Source organism: Polypterus senegalus, chromosome 2, assembly GCF_016835505.1.
Source record: "Polypterus senegalus isolate Bchr_013 chromosome 2, ASM1683550v1, whole genome shotgun sequence".
Lineage (NCBI taxonomy): Eukaryota > Metazoa > Chordata > Cladistia > Polypteriformes > Polypteridae > Polypterus > Polypterus senegalus.
Window position 1 is genome coordinate 141,384,963 of NC_053155.1, and position 17,680 is coordinate 141,402,642.

The 17,680-nt window shown below is 34.6% G+C and overlaps 1 protein-coding gene across 1 annotated transcript in view; it reads right to left on the reverse strand.

The window, feature by feature from the left end:
• The window catches only part of tubgcp5 (tubulin, gamma complex associated protein 5), a 53,847-nt gene extending 37,630 nt beyond the window's left edge, over window positions 1–16,217 (reverse strand). The window contains exons 1-12 of the mRNA XM_039744717.1: window positions 15,732–16,217; window positions 15,386–15,439; window positions 15,185–15,293; window positions 12,438–12,534; window positions 10,003–10,082; window positions 9,656–9,791; window positions 9,052–9,169; window positions 7,812–7,901; window positions 7,507–7,600; window positions 6,537–6,783; window positions 5,106–5,308; window positions 2,609–2,724 (exon numbers count right to left, since the gene is read on the reverse strand). Of these exons, the coding sequence (XP_039600651.1) occupies window positions 2,609–2,724; window positions 5,106–5,308; window positions 6,537–6,783; window positions 7,507–7,600; window positions 7,812–7,901; window positions 9,052–9,169; window positions 9,656–9,791; window positions 10,003–10,082; window positions 12,438–12,534; window positions 15,185–15,293; window positions 15,386–15,439; window positions 15,732–15,865 (1,478 nt within the window). The 5' untranslated portion in view covers window positions 15,866–16,217. The remainder of the gene's footprint in view (window positions 1–2,608; window positions 2,725–5,105; window positions 5,309–6,536; window positions 6,784–7,506; window positions 7,601–7,811; window positions 7,902–9,051; window positions 9,170–9,655; window positions 9,792–10,002; window positions 10,083–12,437; window positions 12,535–15,184; window positions 15,294–15,385; window positions 15,440–15,731) is intronic.
• Window positions 16,218–17,680: the final 1,463 nt, after the last annotated feature.

The window sequence follows — 17,680 nt, forward strand, 5'->3', positions numbered from 1 at the left end:
AAAAGTACATTTTCAAACATGGATGAACTTTGGCTAATCAAGACAGGAAAAAACACATGTGATTGTGAAAATAAACATGAACCTTGAACATGAACCTCCAAATGCTCAAGTAAAATATGAACAGAATATTTGGTTTCAGAATCAATGTAACAGTGATTACATTTATGGCATGCCATCTAAAGACAAGAAAATGCACTGCTTCTACTCAGTGTATGATTTTGTTTTCTTCCAATAAGACAGAATATTCATATTTTAACAACTACATTTTCAAACAGTATTTATATAACTGATAATGAACTAATTATAACTGTTATATATCAGTTACTATTAGTGTACAAAGAGCAAACCTTGTGTCTATTCTATAAATGCTTTAAAGAGACAGACCTCTTTTCAAGCAGTTGTACCAGAGGTCTACTCGTGAACATAAAATTGTTCTTGAATATATGCTCTTTGATCTCCCTCTTAGTAAACTTTTTACCAAATGTAATTTGTCGAGCAATTTATTTCAGTGAACACTATGAAAATAACAATATTCTGTTCTTCTGTAACCTACCAAATGATATTGACTAGACTCTTATATGTTAGTTACTGCATACATTTAAACTATGACACTAATTTGGTGTGTGAAAAACACATCCATTTATATATACTAACATCCCACAGCTAATTATAACATCATAGGTGTGGTCTCTGCTGAGTAGTACACAATATTTAGTTTATTTCTGAAGGTACCTAATGCCCTATTTATAATAAAACTAGCTTAATTAGGCAATATGAATCTAATCTTTAAATATTATGAGGACAAAAGCAATTTGTGAGTCAGCATTTCAGTCTATTTCCAAGACTAACCAGGGGCAAACACAAGAATGTGTAATGAAGTGTATAAAGAATTAAGTAAAAGTAAAAATCTAAGAGTTTTAAATAAAATAACACATATTGTTGTTGCATTCTGCTTTCAAATATATCTTTCACTGTTGCACATGAGTGAGTAGGGAGCATCCAGGCGATTCAGATAAGGTAAGGAGTCATGACTTTGTACCTTGGGATAACTAACAGACTCTTTCCTTTTACCCACAGCCCAGATGACAAAACCTCCTCACGTCACCTCTAGCTTGACTCAGAAGGTCCAAACTCTTCCACCACGTGGGCACCCAAAACTGCTGGATTGACATTCAATCCCAGACCGAATTCTAAAAAGCATGGAGCTCTACGGGTTCAAAAAGAGAAAGATGCCTGAAGGATCAGGACAAGGACATCTGCGATCATTCCAATTATTTGTTGGGACTTTTAGTTTATTTTGCCAACATTAAACAAAGTACCTGCTAGTCCCCAACATTTTACCTTCTCCCTCATATTTCATACATGATAATATACTGATAAGCCAAAACATTATGACCACCTGCCTTACATGTTGTCATTCATCTGTATGGTGCCAAAACATGTTTGATCTACTGAGACATAGACTGTATAAGATATGGAAACAGGATACCAGCAGCAGATCCTCTAACTACTTTAGGAGTTGAATTGATGCTGCTGTGAATCGGAGTTATTGTTCCAGCACATTCCACAAATGCTCAATTGGTTCTGAGATCTGGGGAATTCACAGGCCAGGGAAAGACCTTAAACTCTTCATCATATTCCTCAGACCATTTCCAAACAATTTGTGCAGTTTAGCAGGGCAAATTATCCTGCAGGAAGATGCCAGTTCCATCAAGGTATACTACTACCATAAAGGGGTATAGCTAATCTTTAGGTAAGGTGGTACAGGTCAAATTAATGTCCACATAAATGCCTGGACCCACAGTTTTTCGGCATATAACAACTCAAAGCATCACACTCCCTCCACCAGTCTGTCTTCTTCTCACAGTATCTTGATGCCAGCTCCTCCCCAGGTAAATAACACACAAGCTATATAAATAAACTACTACTACTTACCCAGCCATCCACACATTGCAACAAAAAACAGAATTCATCGGACCAGACAACCTTCTTCATTGATCCAAGGTCCAATTCTGATGCCCGCAAGCCCACTGTAGCTGCCTCCGACAGTGGAAAGGGATTAGCATGGGTAACATTACTGACTTTCACAGTCCAAATAGCAGCAGGGTTCAATGCACCATGTATCATGAAACATTATTTCTATAACCATCTAGCTCTTCTGTTGGTCAATATCAAACTAAAATAGTCTTCATTGACCACTTGTACTGATGAGTCTTGTCCACACAACACCTTGTTCAGCGGTATGTGGTTTTTCTCCACATCTGACCATGAACACCACACAAGCAATTGCATTTTAGAAATGTTCTGACCTGGTCATCTGACCATAATTATTTGGCCTGTATCAAAAATCTCTGAGGACACCTGCCTATATCTTCTGCATTCAACATGTTGACTATGAGCACCTAAGGTCAGCTTACTGCCTAATATATCCCTTACCTTGACATGCACAGTACTTACAAGGTAGTCAGTGTCATATGAGACTGGTCATAATAGTTTGGCTCATCAGTGTATATTTATTAAATGTGAAAGCCAACTTCTCTAAGTATACTTTATACTGTATGGAAAAGGTATGCATGTATTTTATTACATACATTGTGAATGTGTGTACCTTTGTATGATAAATTCTTTTGCAGGATCAAATAAATTTCCATGAACAATCCACTCATCCACAATTTCCAGGTATGGCCTCACTGTTTCAACCCACAGCAAAAAAAGAAGGGCTACCTGCAAAAATAAAAATCTATTCTGAGTAATCAGGAAGTAACAATGTTTGTCAATCCCACCAAAAACAGAAAGCATGAATATTGAGCAGCATTATGCCATTACATTTTGCATGAAAACTCATAAAAGAATAACATAAAGACACAGAATGTTGAAGAGCGTGTATAAATTTAAGATTGAATCCCAGGCGAAAGTTTTTTCAGTGGCACAAAGGCTTCTTCAAACTGAAATTCTAAAAAATGTGATTCTCTGCCATGATAACGCACCCATTTACTGTGCATTGTCCATTGGGGTGTTTCTGGCCTCCAAACTCATTCCATTGCCTCTACTGTCACCGGTTCACCAGATCTGTCACCAGTGTTTTTTCCCTTTTGTCAGTTAAAGAATCACCTAAAAATAGTGTGTTTAAAGATTTCAAGGAGTTGTGACCAATTTACTAAGGGACTTCACAAAAGAAGATTTCCAAGATTTTTTTTCCAAGGTTGAAGGCCCAATAACGGCTGTGTGGTGCTTTGAAGATAGAAATTTTGAGGGTTAAGATTAAAACATTTTGATTGAAAATCTCTTTAATATAAACCTCCTTAACTTCCTGATAGGCCCATATGTATCTAAGAATCCATACATTAATTTTCTAGTTCAATTATTTATTTCAAGGACACAAAAATCCAGTAGCCATCCTGACAGAACTGGTTACATGGCAGGACTCTTACCTCAGACAGGACACCACACTACTGCGCATCAAACGCATGCACACTTCAGTTTAGAACTCACTGAAAGTCTTTGTGCAAATTTCAGGTAATCTAACTTTCAATCAACTTTGACATCCAAGGCATGGGGAGGACGTGGGAGAGAAAGTGTGAAAACATAAGTTTAATTTCTATTTGTCTGGCGTTAACGCTCAAAGGCATCTATTGATAAGACCCAAGGAAACTGGTCTTACTGTTTCTTTAATTGATTAGTTCAATCAGTTAAAACATTAGTTAAGTAATAAGTGATTGTCTTTAAATACCAATGAGAATAAAACAATCAGTTGATCTAGCAAGGGACTGTGGGTGGATTGTTTCCTGCTAAATTTTCTAACCAATTGCTTTTGGGAAAGGTAAAAGAAAATCCAGATGTTTCAAGTGAGGATGTATGTTTGACTAGTAATACTTTCTGGGCATGAACATTTTGCATGTTGTTCAGACATCCAGGAAAGAATTTCACTGTACTTTGTAGAAATGACAAACCTGAGCTTGAAATTTTATACAAAATAAGAATATACTGCCATTTTTTAAACACAGAATATTATCTCTAATGAATCAGTATACAGCTCAAAAGTTATCCTTGGCATTTAAATGATCTTTAAATATTCACATTAGTACATTATCTAAGACCTGCTTATTATATATAAGAAATACAAAGACGTGATGGTGTTTTCAACGAAGCAGGATATTTAAAATACCTGCATACATTTATTTTAGGCAGACTAGACCAATGAATGCTTAAATCAAAAAGTGTTCAAATAGTAGCCTGCTGCCAATGTAAAATAATGCCACATGGGTTATTACTAGAATAGGAAAGTACAACTACTGTATATAACTTATGCTCTCAAGTCACCAAACTGCCTTTCAGTTAAGTTTTGTGTTGATTTCAAAATCTTCCTCCTAACAAATAAACATTTAAATAAATTTAACCCACTTTACCTAACAAAATATATTAATGTGAACACTCCATTGTACATAATCACAAGCTGTTGATCTTTTAAAAATTAAAAAGATATATAAAAGGGTGAAGCCTTTAACTTTAAGACCACAGAACTGTTGATGATTTTTTTTTTATCAGTTTAAGGGATGTTTCATTATTCTTAACATTTAAAGCTTGGCCAAAGTCTCACTACTTTAACTTGCACTTTTATGTTAAAGCTACTGAATAAGTTGTTTATCTTACAACTACATTTACTAGTAGCAGGTAGTTTTTACTAACTGTTACTGATCCTTCTTTATTCTTTTAACTAGCATACTTATGTTAGAGCTGATGATTAGGTTGTTTCTATTGTAACTACATTTATTAGTTGTAAGACTCTGGAAGTTTTTACTCCCCATTATTAACCCTTCATTATTTTTTTACTCTTCTTGGTATCAAGTAATTGATACTTTTCCTTTGCATGGAATTATCAGTTTCTAACACCACTAAACAAACATATCTTAGTACAGGTATTTTTCTCGAGAATCTGTAAACTTCAGCCTTTTTCAAAAAAAATTGGGAAAGGTCACCATAAATGTGACTTTGGCTATAGTTTCCTTCATTTTGTAGCATAAATCAATCTTGATATACGTAAAAGCTATCTTCAGATAATGAATTTATAATGGAGAGTGGTCAAATGTTTTGTTCTATATACTCACCGCCTGCTCAGATGCCTCTCCTATGCTGTCATATTCAATAATAGCTTTGTAGAGAGTATTAAGTAAATGGGAAGCACGGACAACATTTGGTGTGTCAGGCGGAACCTCTGCCACTCCAGTACAGAACACCTTATGAAGTACTTTCAGTTGGGCTAGATGTGGGGTCAGCCTCTCCAACACTGCTGACAGTGTGATAGTTTCATCTGTCAAGCAAATAAAATGTTTACATTGTTAATGAAGTATTTAAAAAGTAAAGCAGAATTTGAATAGTGACTACCTATAAATGGGCAGATTATTTTTAAAAATGTATGCTACCATAACACAAAAATATAAAGCAGCCTTGGAAAAAGATCTGAAAGTCTTAACTCCACAATGTTTAATCCAAAAAATATCAAATATTACTAATGTGAAATGCATGTTTGAAATAGCCTAATTAAAAGATCATGAAAAACTACTGAAAAGGCAGCAAACAAATATCACAAAAATTAGGCAAAATGCAGAGATTTAGCATACTTATTATTTAAAATGGGGGAGCATGTTACAAAAGCAAATTCAATTTATGAAAATAGTCAAATTTAAAAATTGGGACAATTTCTTAAAGGAGGCATCAAATATCAGAAAAATACTGCAGAGATTTAGAATATTCAATTTTGACATGTTATCATACTATATGTAAATTAGAGATTGTCTTGAAGCTAATCAAGTCAATCAATGGTATCCGTTTCAACTGTTAAAAAAAATCAAACAATTACCTCCATGTAATGTAATTGAAAATAGTTTTATATAGTTATTATTGTCAAAATGTAGGTCTTTGCAATCATGGCCAGCAACTCCTGAATGATACTAATTGTTAGAGTTGCTACCTGCCTAACACATACGGTTCTTGCACTCCACTTGCCAATTAGTTTGAATTTGCTCTAGTGTGCATAAAGACAGGCTTTCCATCTGCCATGACTCTTCATGCAGCAAAGTCTAATTAATATAGCGTTTGTCGCTATGTTGTGTCCTCGGTAACATACTGCATATTTCTGCACTGGAAGGTGATTGTAGCCTGTTATGTCTTTGTGCTGAAAAATGCTAAACGCTAGACTCCCAACCTTTCGGAGGAACAGCTGATTGATATACTATAAGAGGACTGCAATTTATTAGTTTGAAAAAACTTTGTTAAAATGTCAGCATAATCAGAAAAACTCTGTTGCCGACTGAAATATGATTTTTGGGAAAGTTGTGATTCAGTGTTCAACAAGACATAATAATCAGTAAAACTTTGGGGTGTAAGTATATACTTTTACACAATAATAATATTAAGTGACAGCAAATGCTTTGCCCAAAACCAGTACAGTACAGTTATAAAAATGGACAAATTAACTTATACTATACACTTGTGTTAACAACAAAAATATTTAAATGATAAAAAAAAAACAAAAGAACCTTTGACAATGATACACCTCTCGATGTTTGTTAGTTCCTGTTTAAAGCTGCTGAAATACTTGTACAGTGCCCATACGAAAGCCTGATAGGTTCTAAAAGGAGGTTCAGAGGCTTTCTTTGCTCCATTGTGAACTACAGGTGGAGAACACTCTATACTGTATCCAGTAACATCATCAATGAAGGTCTGGAGCCTAAGAACTGCTTGTCCATATGCAGCTATGTGCTCCAAGACTGATCGTAAACAGTTCTGCAAAATGTAAAAAAACAAAAAAAAAAACAAACATGCAATAACAGAGAGTTAATTCACCTACATTTTGCTCTATATGCAATAAACAATGGCAGCATAAGATGAAGTGACACAAAACCACTCAAAAGGAAGACATAAGATGAATATTGCTCAAAAGAATCTACTTGTGCTTTTTGTTTACAGTTTAGAAAAATTGTCAGGAGAATTCCTTATCTCGTATACCAGATGAGGCACATGCTTAATACTCTACTGGGAAAATGTCACATGACGGAAAAAAAATACATTTGATTAAATCCATGAGATTTCTCTAGATTCATTAAGGCTATGTGCCTGAAAAGCACTTTTCAAGCAAATATATCTTGGTCTTTTCACAGCTCTGCACACAATTCACACAATTTTTAATATTGTTTCATTTGGATGAGTGGCACTTCATTACAAACACTCTGACTAATGTTTTGCCAAATAGAATCTTTCATAACTAATATTATCACAAAACATTTTTCTAAGTAATCCAGAACAAGTAAAAGCTTGCAAAATTAACAATAAAAAGACCTGGCACAGGCAAACCCATGGTAAAAAAATAAAGAGACATATACAATGCTAACCAGAGAACCTTGAGAAGCTTATAATCATTTTCCTACTGTGCCAGCTTGATAACGAATACAAATATTTTTTCAGTGAGGAAAAAAAAAAATCTAAATTAATATCATTCCCATAGCTTACATTTGTCAGATGAGTAACCACAACATCATTTCTAACAGTTATCTTCCCATCATGCACTTGGAAAATGAAGAGTTTTTTCACTCCTGATAGAAGCCTGTAAGATAAAATCAGGCAATATTGTAGAAATGTACTAAAGATGTTAAAAATGCACATTAAATAACAACTTCCCCCTAACTAAACTCTAAATAACCAGAAAGTATTATGATGCTAGTTTGAAAAGAAAAAGCAAAGCAGATTAAGGACTTCACTGCTTAGCTTTTTAAAGTATCTCTCAATTACATCATTCCATAAATTTGTGTACTTACCACAAGGTCTCACGTATCACTTGAGTTTCACTGACAAAGATTTTCTCCTCAGGAGTGTACAAGGGATCGATGTTATATAAATGCTGCTCCCTAAAGATGACAAAAAACAGGCTACACTATAATAGTTCGGAATTATACATAAACGAAGAGTAATTCATGCCATAAATCATATATAAGCAAATCTAAATGTTGATTATCACATAAAACATAAGTTCTTTGCCATAAGGTATTAATTCCATTTGTCCATTTCAGTGCTGGGGCTGTAGGTAATCCAGAAAAAGCTGAAAATAACACAGAAAGCCAATGAATGGTCTGAAATTCAGTTATAGAGCACTATCACACACACACACAGTCATTTCTGGCAAGTTTTTGATGAATTAGGTCTCTACAAAGAATATAAACGTAAACACATTGTCCCCTTAGCACCAAGGACACTTTTTCTATTGATCATTGTCACAAAAGCTAAATTAAAACCACTGTGATTTAATGTTGTATAATAATAAAAAATGTGAAAACTTCCAAAATACTTTTTATAAATATTGTATGAAACGTTTACCATTTTCATATTCTGCATATATCTGTGCTTGAAGCGCTTAGCTAAAAAAAAATGTACATAATAACAGAAAACCAGCAATAAGAAAAACTAATTTGCACCTGTATTCTTCATATGGAAGTGCTACCACTGGAACTGATTAGATAATTATGTATATCAATATTAGCACTACACGGAGAAACAAATTGTATTTTGTAAAACAGCATCTGATAGCATATGCAACTTAAACATAAATGTATAAACAATTACTCTATCATTAGAATTCAATTTTAAGATACATAGAAAGTTAGCATGCAGAAATAAATATACTGTACAATAAGCTTTAAAATTAACAAAAGTAATTTCAAGCATGTTGGATCAAACAGGCTCAGTAAATGGTAGTCCAAATGCAACAAAAGCATGCAAATACTGCTTTTCAAGTAAATGTTTTCCAAACCTATTATAAAGTCTTTTAGTCTTGTAATGAAAAGCAGTTTGTAACAATATTAATTCTGTATTTATCATGTTATAAAATGTTTCATAAATAGAAATTGGGCTACTGACACACTTTAAAAAAATTTAGTAAGCAAGCTTTTAGATATGAGTGGCCAGAAGCAGTGGCCTGATTCAGGCAACAACATAGCAATTTATATTCACCCAAAGGCTGTTTACGTGTATGTATATATATAGAAAGATAGATTTACTCACCACACATTGATAAGATTGGAGTGCAGATGTAAACTATGACTGAATCGAGATGACTTAGCAGTCCAATACTGAGTAACCACATGCTGTTCCAGCCATGTGCGAGCATCTGGTTCACCAACTTATGAAGAAAACAAAATCCAAAATTTAACACTGCTAAAAGAATTCATATTGTGCTGTATCCGTATACAGGTCAGTACCTGTATACATATACACAGACAGATTTTGAATTAAATAACTGAAAAAGTATTATAAGTCCTGTGTTACCACACACTGGGTTCTTTTTTCAATAAAAGTACATCAACAATTACATTGCAAATATACAGCAAAAATGTAACAGTCCCCAGTGACTCCTCCATGCAAGCATCAGCAAATGAGCACAGCATATTTAATTACCTCAAATGTCTTCCTGACTGTTATCCACAAACCCTAAACTGGACTAAGTTGATTTGAGAATGAAAATATGTATGTACTATTTTGAATTTTGGAGTTAAGACTTATTTTTTTAAATAGGAAAAAAAAAAAATCAGAAATTTGATCACTCTTTATTTATATAACACTAACACAAAAAAAACATTGATAAATAAGAGAGAAAAAAAAATCTGACCTTTCCAGGAAACCTGAACAGCTCTTTTCGCCTGATCATGATCATCAAGTGGCGTTCTATCTACTTGGATTCCAGAATCCTCTCGACTTAAAGGCTCACTATCTTCCTCCACTTCATCATCTTCTTCCGACCACACCTGTAAATGATACAGCAATTTTACAGGGAAATGTAATTTATACTGTTTAGCAGCTTGTCTGCTGAACATTAGTAAAGAGATATAGCTCTTTAAAATACTTTTTTTTTAAAGTGTATTAGGTAGTAAGATATCATGATGTTCTCAATCACTTGCAATTATTGCTAATTTTTTTTATTCTGTTAGACTATGTCATATAACTAATATAACTTACAGGAGTGTCTGGATATGGGCCCAATATAATCTCTTCACCTTCTAGGAGGTATTTGCCCCAGTCAAAGTAATTTTCACTATCTAAAATAATTAATGGAAGAAAAAAAAATCAGGCATATCAATATATAATTCTGAAACAAAAGATTAAACAAATGTCACTAAGAAAGAGAATATGTACAGCCATGTGAAAAAGTAAGTACACCCCATTTTTTCTTTTTTAACATTGACTTGATCTTCATTTAAGCTGTAGGTACAGATAAAGATGACATAAACATTTGACTGAATTTCTCTATGAAACTGAACTGCAGCTAATATATTAAAGAACATATTGTGATGATCCCACTGATTCCGTCCAAAAAAAGCCACACTTCTTTTTCTATGATGCCAACCATTACCCGAGTCACAAGGACACCTGGAAAGCAATCACTTTACCTTTGTCCTGCCTCTCTCTCACTCCTTATACTAGCTATGCCCTGTCAGTCCTTTTTTAGTCTTACTCATTTTACCCCATGTCTAAATACTTTGTTTCCATTTGTCACCGATATAGCTGTATTTAATTATCAATCACTCAGCTCTCCCTCAAAATAAATATTATTCTCTGTATTTTTTCTACCCCTGCCCTATCTCTTACTCTAAAAGTTCATGCGCAGCTGCATAAAATATTAATGTATCAGATTTGCCTCATGTTTTAATTTCAAAGCACAATTATAAGCCAAGTCATTTGAACATGGATGTTTTACATTATATTTCAAAGATGAATGTGAAGTTTGAGTTTCCTTATTGGGACCTTTAAAGTGTTTTCATTAGCTATCAATCCATTTTGCTATCATTTTTCTAATGTCTACATTTAGCCAGAATCACCTGTTAGGCTAACTGCCACATACCAGAAGTCAAAACAGTTACCCGACAGAACACATCACCACACTATCAAATGTTTGATCTCATAATACAACTGGACAGAAGTGCTGGTAATGCTAGCCTTTTATTTCTCTTGAAGAAGAAGTGGGATTTCCCTGCTTAAGATAAACTGTGTAGAATGATTGCATTCTCATAACCCCACACTGCAAAAAAAAAAAAACGTCACCGATTTTTAGCTAGTCAGCTCAGATGGTGGTGCTGCTATGTGTGGGTGGAAGTAGGAAGCATAACCTCAAATTAACGTATAACCATTTAGAAAGGGACATATTTAAATGAGGTTTGAGGCATGTATCAGATGCTTAGTAGTACAAACTAAATTCTAGTTGCTAGTACTCAGTAAACACAACAACTGTGGAAGAGGCCAATGAAGCACACTCAATAGTTTTCTTAATCGTGACACGTGGCTCTACTATGGTGCTATTTGGGATAGGCAGCCTACTCATCCTATTATTAAGGGACAGAACCACAACATTACTGAGCAGCTTCATTTCTGCTGCTTGTATCTACAATCTGACTTTTTCAGTCAACACCCAAAATTCAGTAACAAAGGATAAGTTGGTTAAGAAGACTTTCTAAAAAAAAAAATCTATATTTTTGTCCAAGGAACCAGATATTCATTCGGTCTACTATATAACACTAGCACAACTACTACTGCTGTCACATCTATCTAACAGTCAAGATTACAATGCCTTCTAATTTCACATATGAACATGATCCTAAGATTCCTAAACTCCTCACTTTGGAGCAGCTACTCACCTTCACCTGAAGAGAACATGACACTCTCTTCTAGAGGAGGACCATGACCTACGATTTGAAGCAACTCATTCTTAAATATTTCAAACACTTTGTGCTGCTTCTCCAATGCACAATAGAGATCCCAGTTTAATGTGTCCAAATGGAAACAACACTCAGAGATCACAATAGAGAGAGAAAAGTCAAATCCACAAAAACTGGATACTGTTTAGGATTTAGTTATTTTGATATACTGTGCACATTTACAAAAAAGGAAGATAACACAAGTTGATGTTGGCACCATAAAAAATGTGAATAAATATAAAAATGGCAGTCACAACATTCCCTTCTGCAAATACATGGGAAAATTGGCCCACAACAGCAGCTTCGCTATTTCAGAGACCCCTCCCTTTCTACTTGAGGAATCTAAGCTACTGGAGCACAAGCTCCCGACAACTTAGCTATAACCAACTCAAAGTAGAGTTTTTAAGTATTAAGGCCTCTTTATAAATTCAAATTTGTTCTATTTAATCTGTCAAAAGATTGAAACAATAATGAATTACAAAAGCAGATTTACATTTTTGACAGTATGTATAAAGATAAATAAAAGGTTTTTGTAAATTATGTTTATATGTCTTGCTTTTAAATTACTACTTGATATTTTAATCCCACAATTGCCAGACATTTTTAGGATGATGTGTGTTTTACTTATTTAAATATATAATATTTATGCTCAAAATGTGGTTATGAAACACCCAAAGAACAAGTTATTTCATCTTCCCCTACCTGGCTCCTTCAGTCTTGGTCTTTCAGTATAACTTGCATTGGAAGGGGAATCCGAAAGGAAGAGTAATAACGAAAGAATGCTGTAATGGAGTTCTGTCTAAGGGAGTAAAACACACACACAAGCATTAAATGTATGCAAACATATAACTATATAACTGATCAAATAAGAAATTTTCTTTTGTAGATGTTATTTAAATTAAAAGTGTTCCATATCAATCATAAGGTTTTTTTTTAATAATGATACCAACATGGATACGAAGATCTGCTTAGATTTTTAGTTAGATGGTTTTATCAGTCATATATCACAGCCAATGAATTTCTCCATGCTTGTCCCCAAAGCCGAAAACATTAAATAAAGATATTGTAAAAAGTGTACAAACTATTGCACATAACATAACAACACCAGTCTACCATGTCTGCCAATACAGATCATTTAGTGCTTCATTTATTTTTAAGCCAGACACTAAGATACCTTAACTAACCACATCTCATTTGTAGCTGGCAAAGTTTGTGTGGAAAAAAAACAGTGCACAAAGTTATAACATTATATTTACTCAACCCACCTGCCTCAGGATGGAATGCAGATTTGGCAAGTAGAGCAAATCATATTTTATGTAGTCAAATGCTTACATTGGCACTTGGACTCAACTCTCAGGTATCAGAAAAATACATGTCTTCACCAATTCAGACTGAGGCAGGTCCCACTCTCTATGTATGCAACAAGTCCTTAACTCAGTGATGTTCAATACCATAATGGGCAAGGAAGCCTGATCCATGATGTGCTTCTTTGTTAGATAAAAGTAGCTGCAAGGCCATGTTCTCATAGCAGCTGCTATACAGACTGCTTAGCACTATCTACATTTCTCATTAAAAAGTTACATTCAACATAAAAAAACTGTTAACAGTTTGAGTGAAATGCATTACCAAGTTTAAATGGATAATACTGGTTCAAAATCCTTAAACGTACCACAGCAATTGATTTGGTCTTGGTACTCAAATATGGCACTTGGTGCCACTTCATTACTGAAAAGTCGTTTTGCCTGTCTAAGGTAAAGTCATCTCTGATGGAGGATCGCAGGAATTGTCAGGTAGAGGGGTCCTTTCATCAGATTGGCTGGTCCAGCACTGACTCAGCTGTGTAATGGCCAAAAGAGGAAGGCAGCTTGATCGCCAAGGTCTCCAGGACTCTGAACAAATCAGAGTCGTATTATGTGATATCATCTACTGTTGAATTCTGTTCTGTATTTGTAATACTTCTATTGTATTATTATATTGTATTGAGGAATACTTGTTCTCTTCTGTGTATTGTATTGATCCTCTATTTTGACACCCACTGCACACCCAACCTACCTGGAAAGTGGTCTCCCTTTGAACTGCCTTTCCCAAGGGTTCTTCCATTTTTTTTTTTTCCCTACAAGGGTTTTTTTTTTAAGGACTTTTTCCTTCTTAGAGAGTGAAGGCTGGGGGGGCTGTCAAAAGGCAGGCTATACAAAATTAAATTGTATTGTATTGTATTTTCATTTTAGCAAAAAAATCACTACAGTTTTAAAACTACTTGCATATTAAAAGGCTGTACATTTTTTATCTGAATTATTCATTTGCGGACTTGCTCGAGTCTTTGGTATAACAGTCCTTTTGCAAGATTCATGTATTTTTCAGTTTTAGTGTTCACCATATTGGCTGAAATTCTGTTTGAAGCTTGGTAACATAACAGACAAATCTATAAAATCAAAACTGCCAACAGATGTCTTTCTAATGGTTAAATCAACTATATACATTATGGCTCATTTTGAATTTAGTAGGAGAGGAGAGATTGTTTATGAATGAATGAATAAATAAAGAACAAACAGTCCAATGATTTGGATAAATCAATCTACAGCATAGGTCTTAAAATTATCAGTCTTAATTGATGGAGTAATGTGTACTGCTAATTCCAATTGTGAATAAGAATTCAGCATGCTAGCTTCACATCATCAACTCATTTATAACCAGGTTCTTAGCTAAAGTGGTTATGCAGTATGGCTGCCCTTAAAAATCTCTCTGCCCTGTGCTCATTAGTCTACTTTGGCAGTAAATTTTGGTTTAGAGTGGATAACTGGGATGCCATACACTTCCATTCTACATTGCTCCACAATGCCTGGCTTTAAAATACATTGCACAAAACAAGAAGTTGAAAGAACTTTTATGAAATACAAAACATATTCTGAAAACTAGTAAATACTGATTGTTGCTTAATAACTATGAAGAAGAAAAAACTTAAGGATCTAAATTAGTTTACATTTGCTATAACAAGGGAATGGGCATTTCCTTAATTTAATTTTATATTTTTAAATTTCTAAAAATTACTAGTACATCTTATTACTTATTCAAACTGTTGGGTAATTATTTAGATCAGTGTTGTTTTTTTTTTTGTTGTTGTTTAGTAGTAGCACTAAAACTTTAGTCATGCCTTACTTTCAAATACTTTCACAAATAAGAATTTAAGCACACATTTTAAAATTTTATTTCTCTATACAAACATATTAGGTCCTGCTCCTCTGGCTCTACCCCACCTTTTTAAGATTACAGAATCAGAGTCATCAATGAATACAGCAAGAACATAATACTGTACATCCATCCATACATGGTGTGACAGACATTTTCACTTCAACAACAAAACAAAAGCAGAAATATAACTAGAAAGAGAATCAAGCCTTGACTTGTAAAAACAGACATTCTGTTATATAAACACACGTAAACAAAATTACCTTTGTCTTTCCATCACTAAGAAGCGGCGAGTTAAGGAACTCTGTTGTTAGCCTCTTCCATGTTTCTGCTTTAACCATATCGGAGTGAACCACAAGTTTTTCATGAATGCTAAAAACAAGGCGAGGGAGAAATGTTTAAGATACTTTAAATAAATTTAAAACATAATATGGAGTGTAAGTGTTTAAAAATCATAAAATTACCCATCAACTGTATTTTGGACTTTGTGACTATTGACATCAAGAAATCTATGAAACCTGTAGAGACGGAAAAGAGAAAGTAAGTCAACTATGTAGTTTTAGTGCACTGTGTTATAATTAATTAAAATATGATATAATATTATACATTTGTACTAGGACCTGAATAATAAATATTACCAGTCATCTCACAAACTGCAGGAAAAATAAATGTTTCACTAGGTGCCATCAACATTAATCTCAAAATTGTACTTTTGTTTCATTCTTTCATTTAAGATTCTGAGGATGTGTCCTTCTTCCAAAGCACAGTATTTTTTAAATGCGCAAGCTATTTAATTGTTGTGGATAATACCTGAAATTGGACCAAGCAAACTTAAGCGCCAGCTGAAAGTTAACATCGTTCTCATCCTGGAGGCCGCTGACAGACTTTATCAGTTTCTTCACATCCTTCTCCAAATCTCTCTCAAATGTATTCCAATGTGACATGATAACAGCACCAACTTATTTTTTCTTTCAAGTGCAAAGGATCAGGACCGCATTGTCATTGTCACTCTCATTTGCCACCTGCACTATTACTTTTTATGTTTGTTTGAAAGTACATACAAGACTGCTTTCATATATTTACACTATTCTTGAGAAATACATATGCGTGGAAAACTGCACACGCGAGTTGTGTAGGTTTGCTTTCCGTGCAAACTTTTCACTTATTCTGCCTTCACTCACTCCCATGGCAGTTTTCTTATACTGTATATCCCTTCATTCACAACAGATGATCAGCAGCTACCGCCTTCAACACTCACAACAGTCCAAAACAAATGAACATCTCACTGGCCGATCAGTTTCTTACCAAGTAACACAATCCTCTTTACGAAAACCATACTATCATGGCTCGATTCTCGTCTACGTGCCCGCCCCTTTTTAAAATAACCTATCAGAGCATTGACTGATAAGTCGTCTTGAATATATAACGAAGAGCCCTGCAGAAAGTGGCCGACCATCTGATTACCCTGAATTTCTCAGTAAGGCTTGAGGTGGCTCGTCGTCTGGTGGATGCTCAGTATTAGTGCATGCTCTCAAACGCTCTCTCAAGACAATTTGAAGATAATTTAAAAGTAAGATCATTAAAAGATTAGAAAATGAGAAGACTAAAAGATTAAGTGTATCAGATTTAATCCGCCTAAAAGCAAGTATTTCTAACTATTCTAATTAATCTGAAAGTTCATAGTTACGTTTTAAAATTTTGCATTTGTCACAGAGTCTCTAAGCGAAGCTGACAGGAATTTATCGATCACACTGTCGTTCGGATTATAAGTATATGAAATATTTTTAAAATAATAATTATAGTGCATTACGCCAAAGTTTTAACTATGACAACTGGCCTGTGGTTCATGAAAATACGTATGTCTGTCTATGCAGAATTAGAGTACAAGAGATAGACCGAAGCAGGAATCTGGGTTAAAATGCGACGCAGTCACGTTTGTTCATTCGCCCCCTGTATGGGAGGGTTTTTCTCAAACACTTTCGGTTTCCTTACATTCCAAAAACACGTGTTTGGTTGACTTGCTATTCTGAATTGGTTTTGTACAGTGTTACTAGGTCCCGCCAAAGGCTGCCAATCCATGCTGTTCTCAAGCAATGTACATAAGTACAAGACAACCCTTGATTTGCATGTCTCCTCAGAACTGAGGCAGTATTGCAATAGCAACAAAAGCCACACAGTAAACACAACACAGGCAGAATGTGTTTCAATAGAATATACTGGATTCTGGAAATAGTCAGACTCCTGAATTTTTTTATCTTTTGTTGAGTTGCAGGGTTGTGCTAAAATAGTTTTAACCCCACAACGCTCAATACCCCTGAATGGCAGAGCAAAAAAAAACAAAACAGGATATATATTTTTTGTAAATGCATTAAAAATAAAAAACTGAACAATCACATTGACACAAGTATTCAGACAGTTTGCTATGACACTTGTAATTAAGCTCTGGTGCATCCCATTCTATCGATCTTCATTGAGATGCTATACCATTTCAATTGTGAAACATGGTGGTGGGAAAATCATGCTTTGGGGTTGTTTCTCAGCAACAGGGACTGGGAGACTATACAAAGTTGAAGAAAAGCGTGAATGGAGCAACGTGCAGAGATATCGTTAAAAAAGCCTGCTCCAGAGTGCTCTGGACTTCAGAATGTGCTGAAGGTTCACCTTCCAACAGGACAGCTGCCCTAAGCACAAAGCAGCGACATTGCAGAAGTGGCTTGTGACTTAAACCTAATCAAACATAAATGGAGAGACCTGAAAAT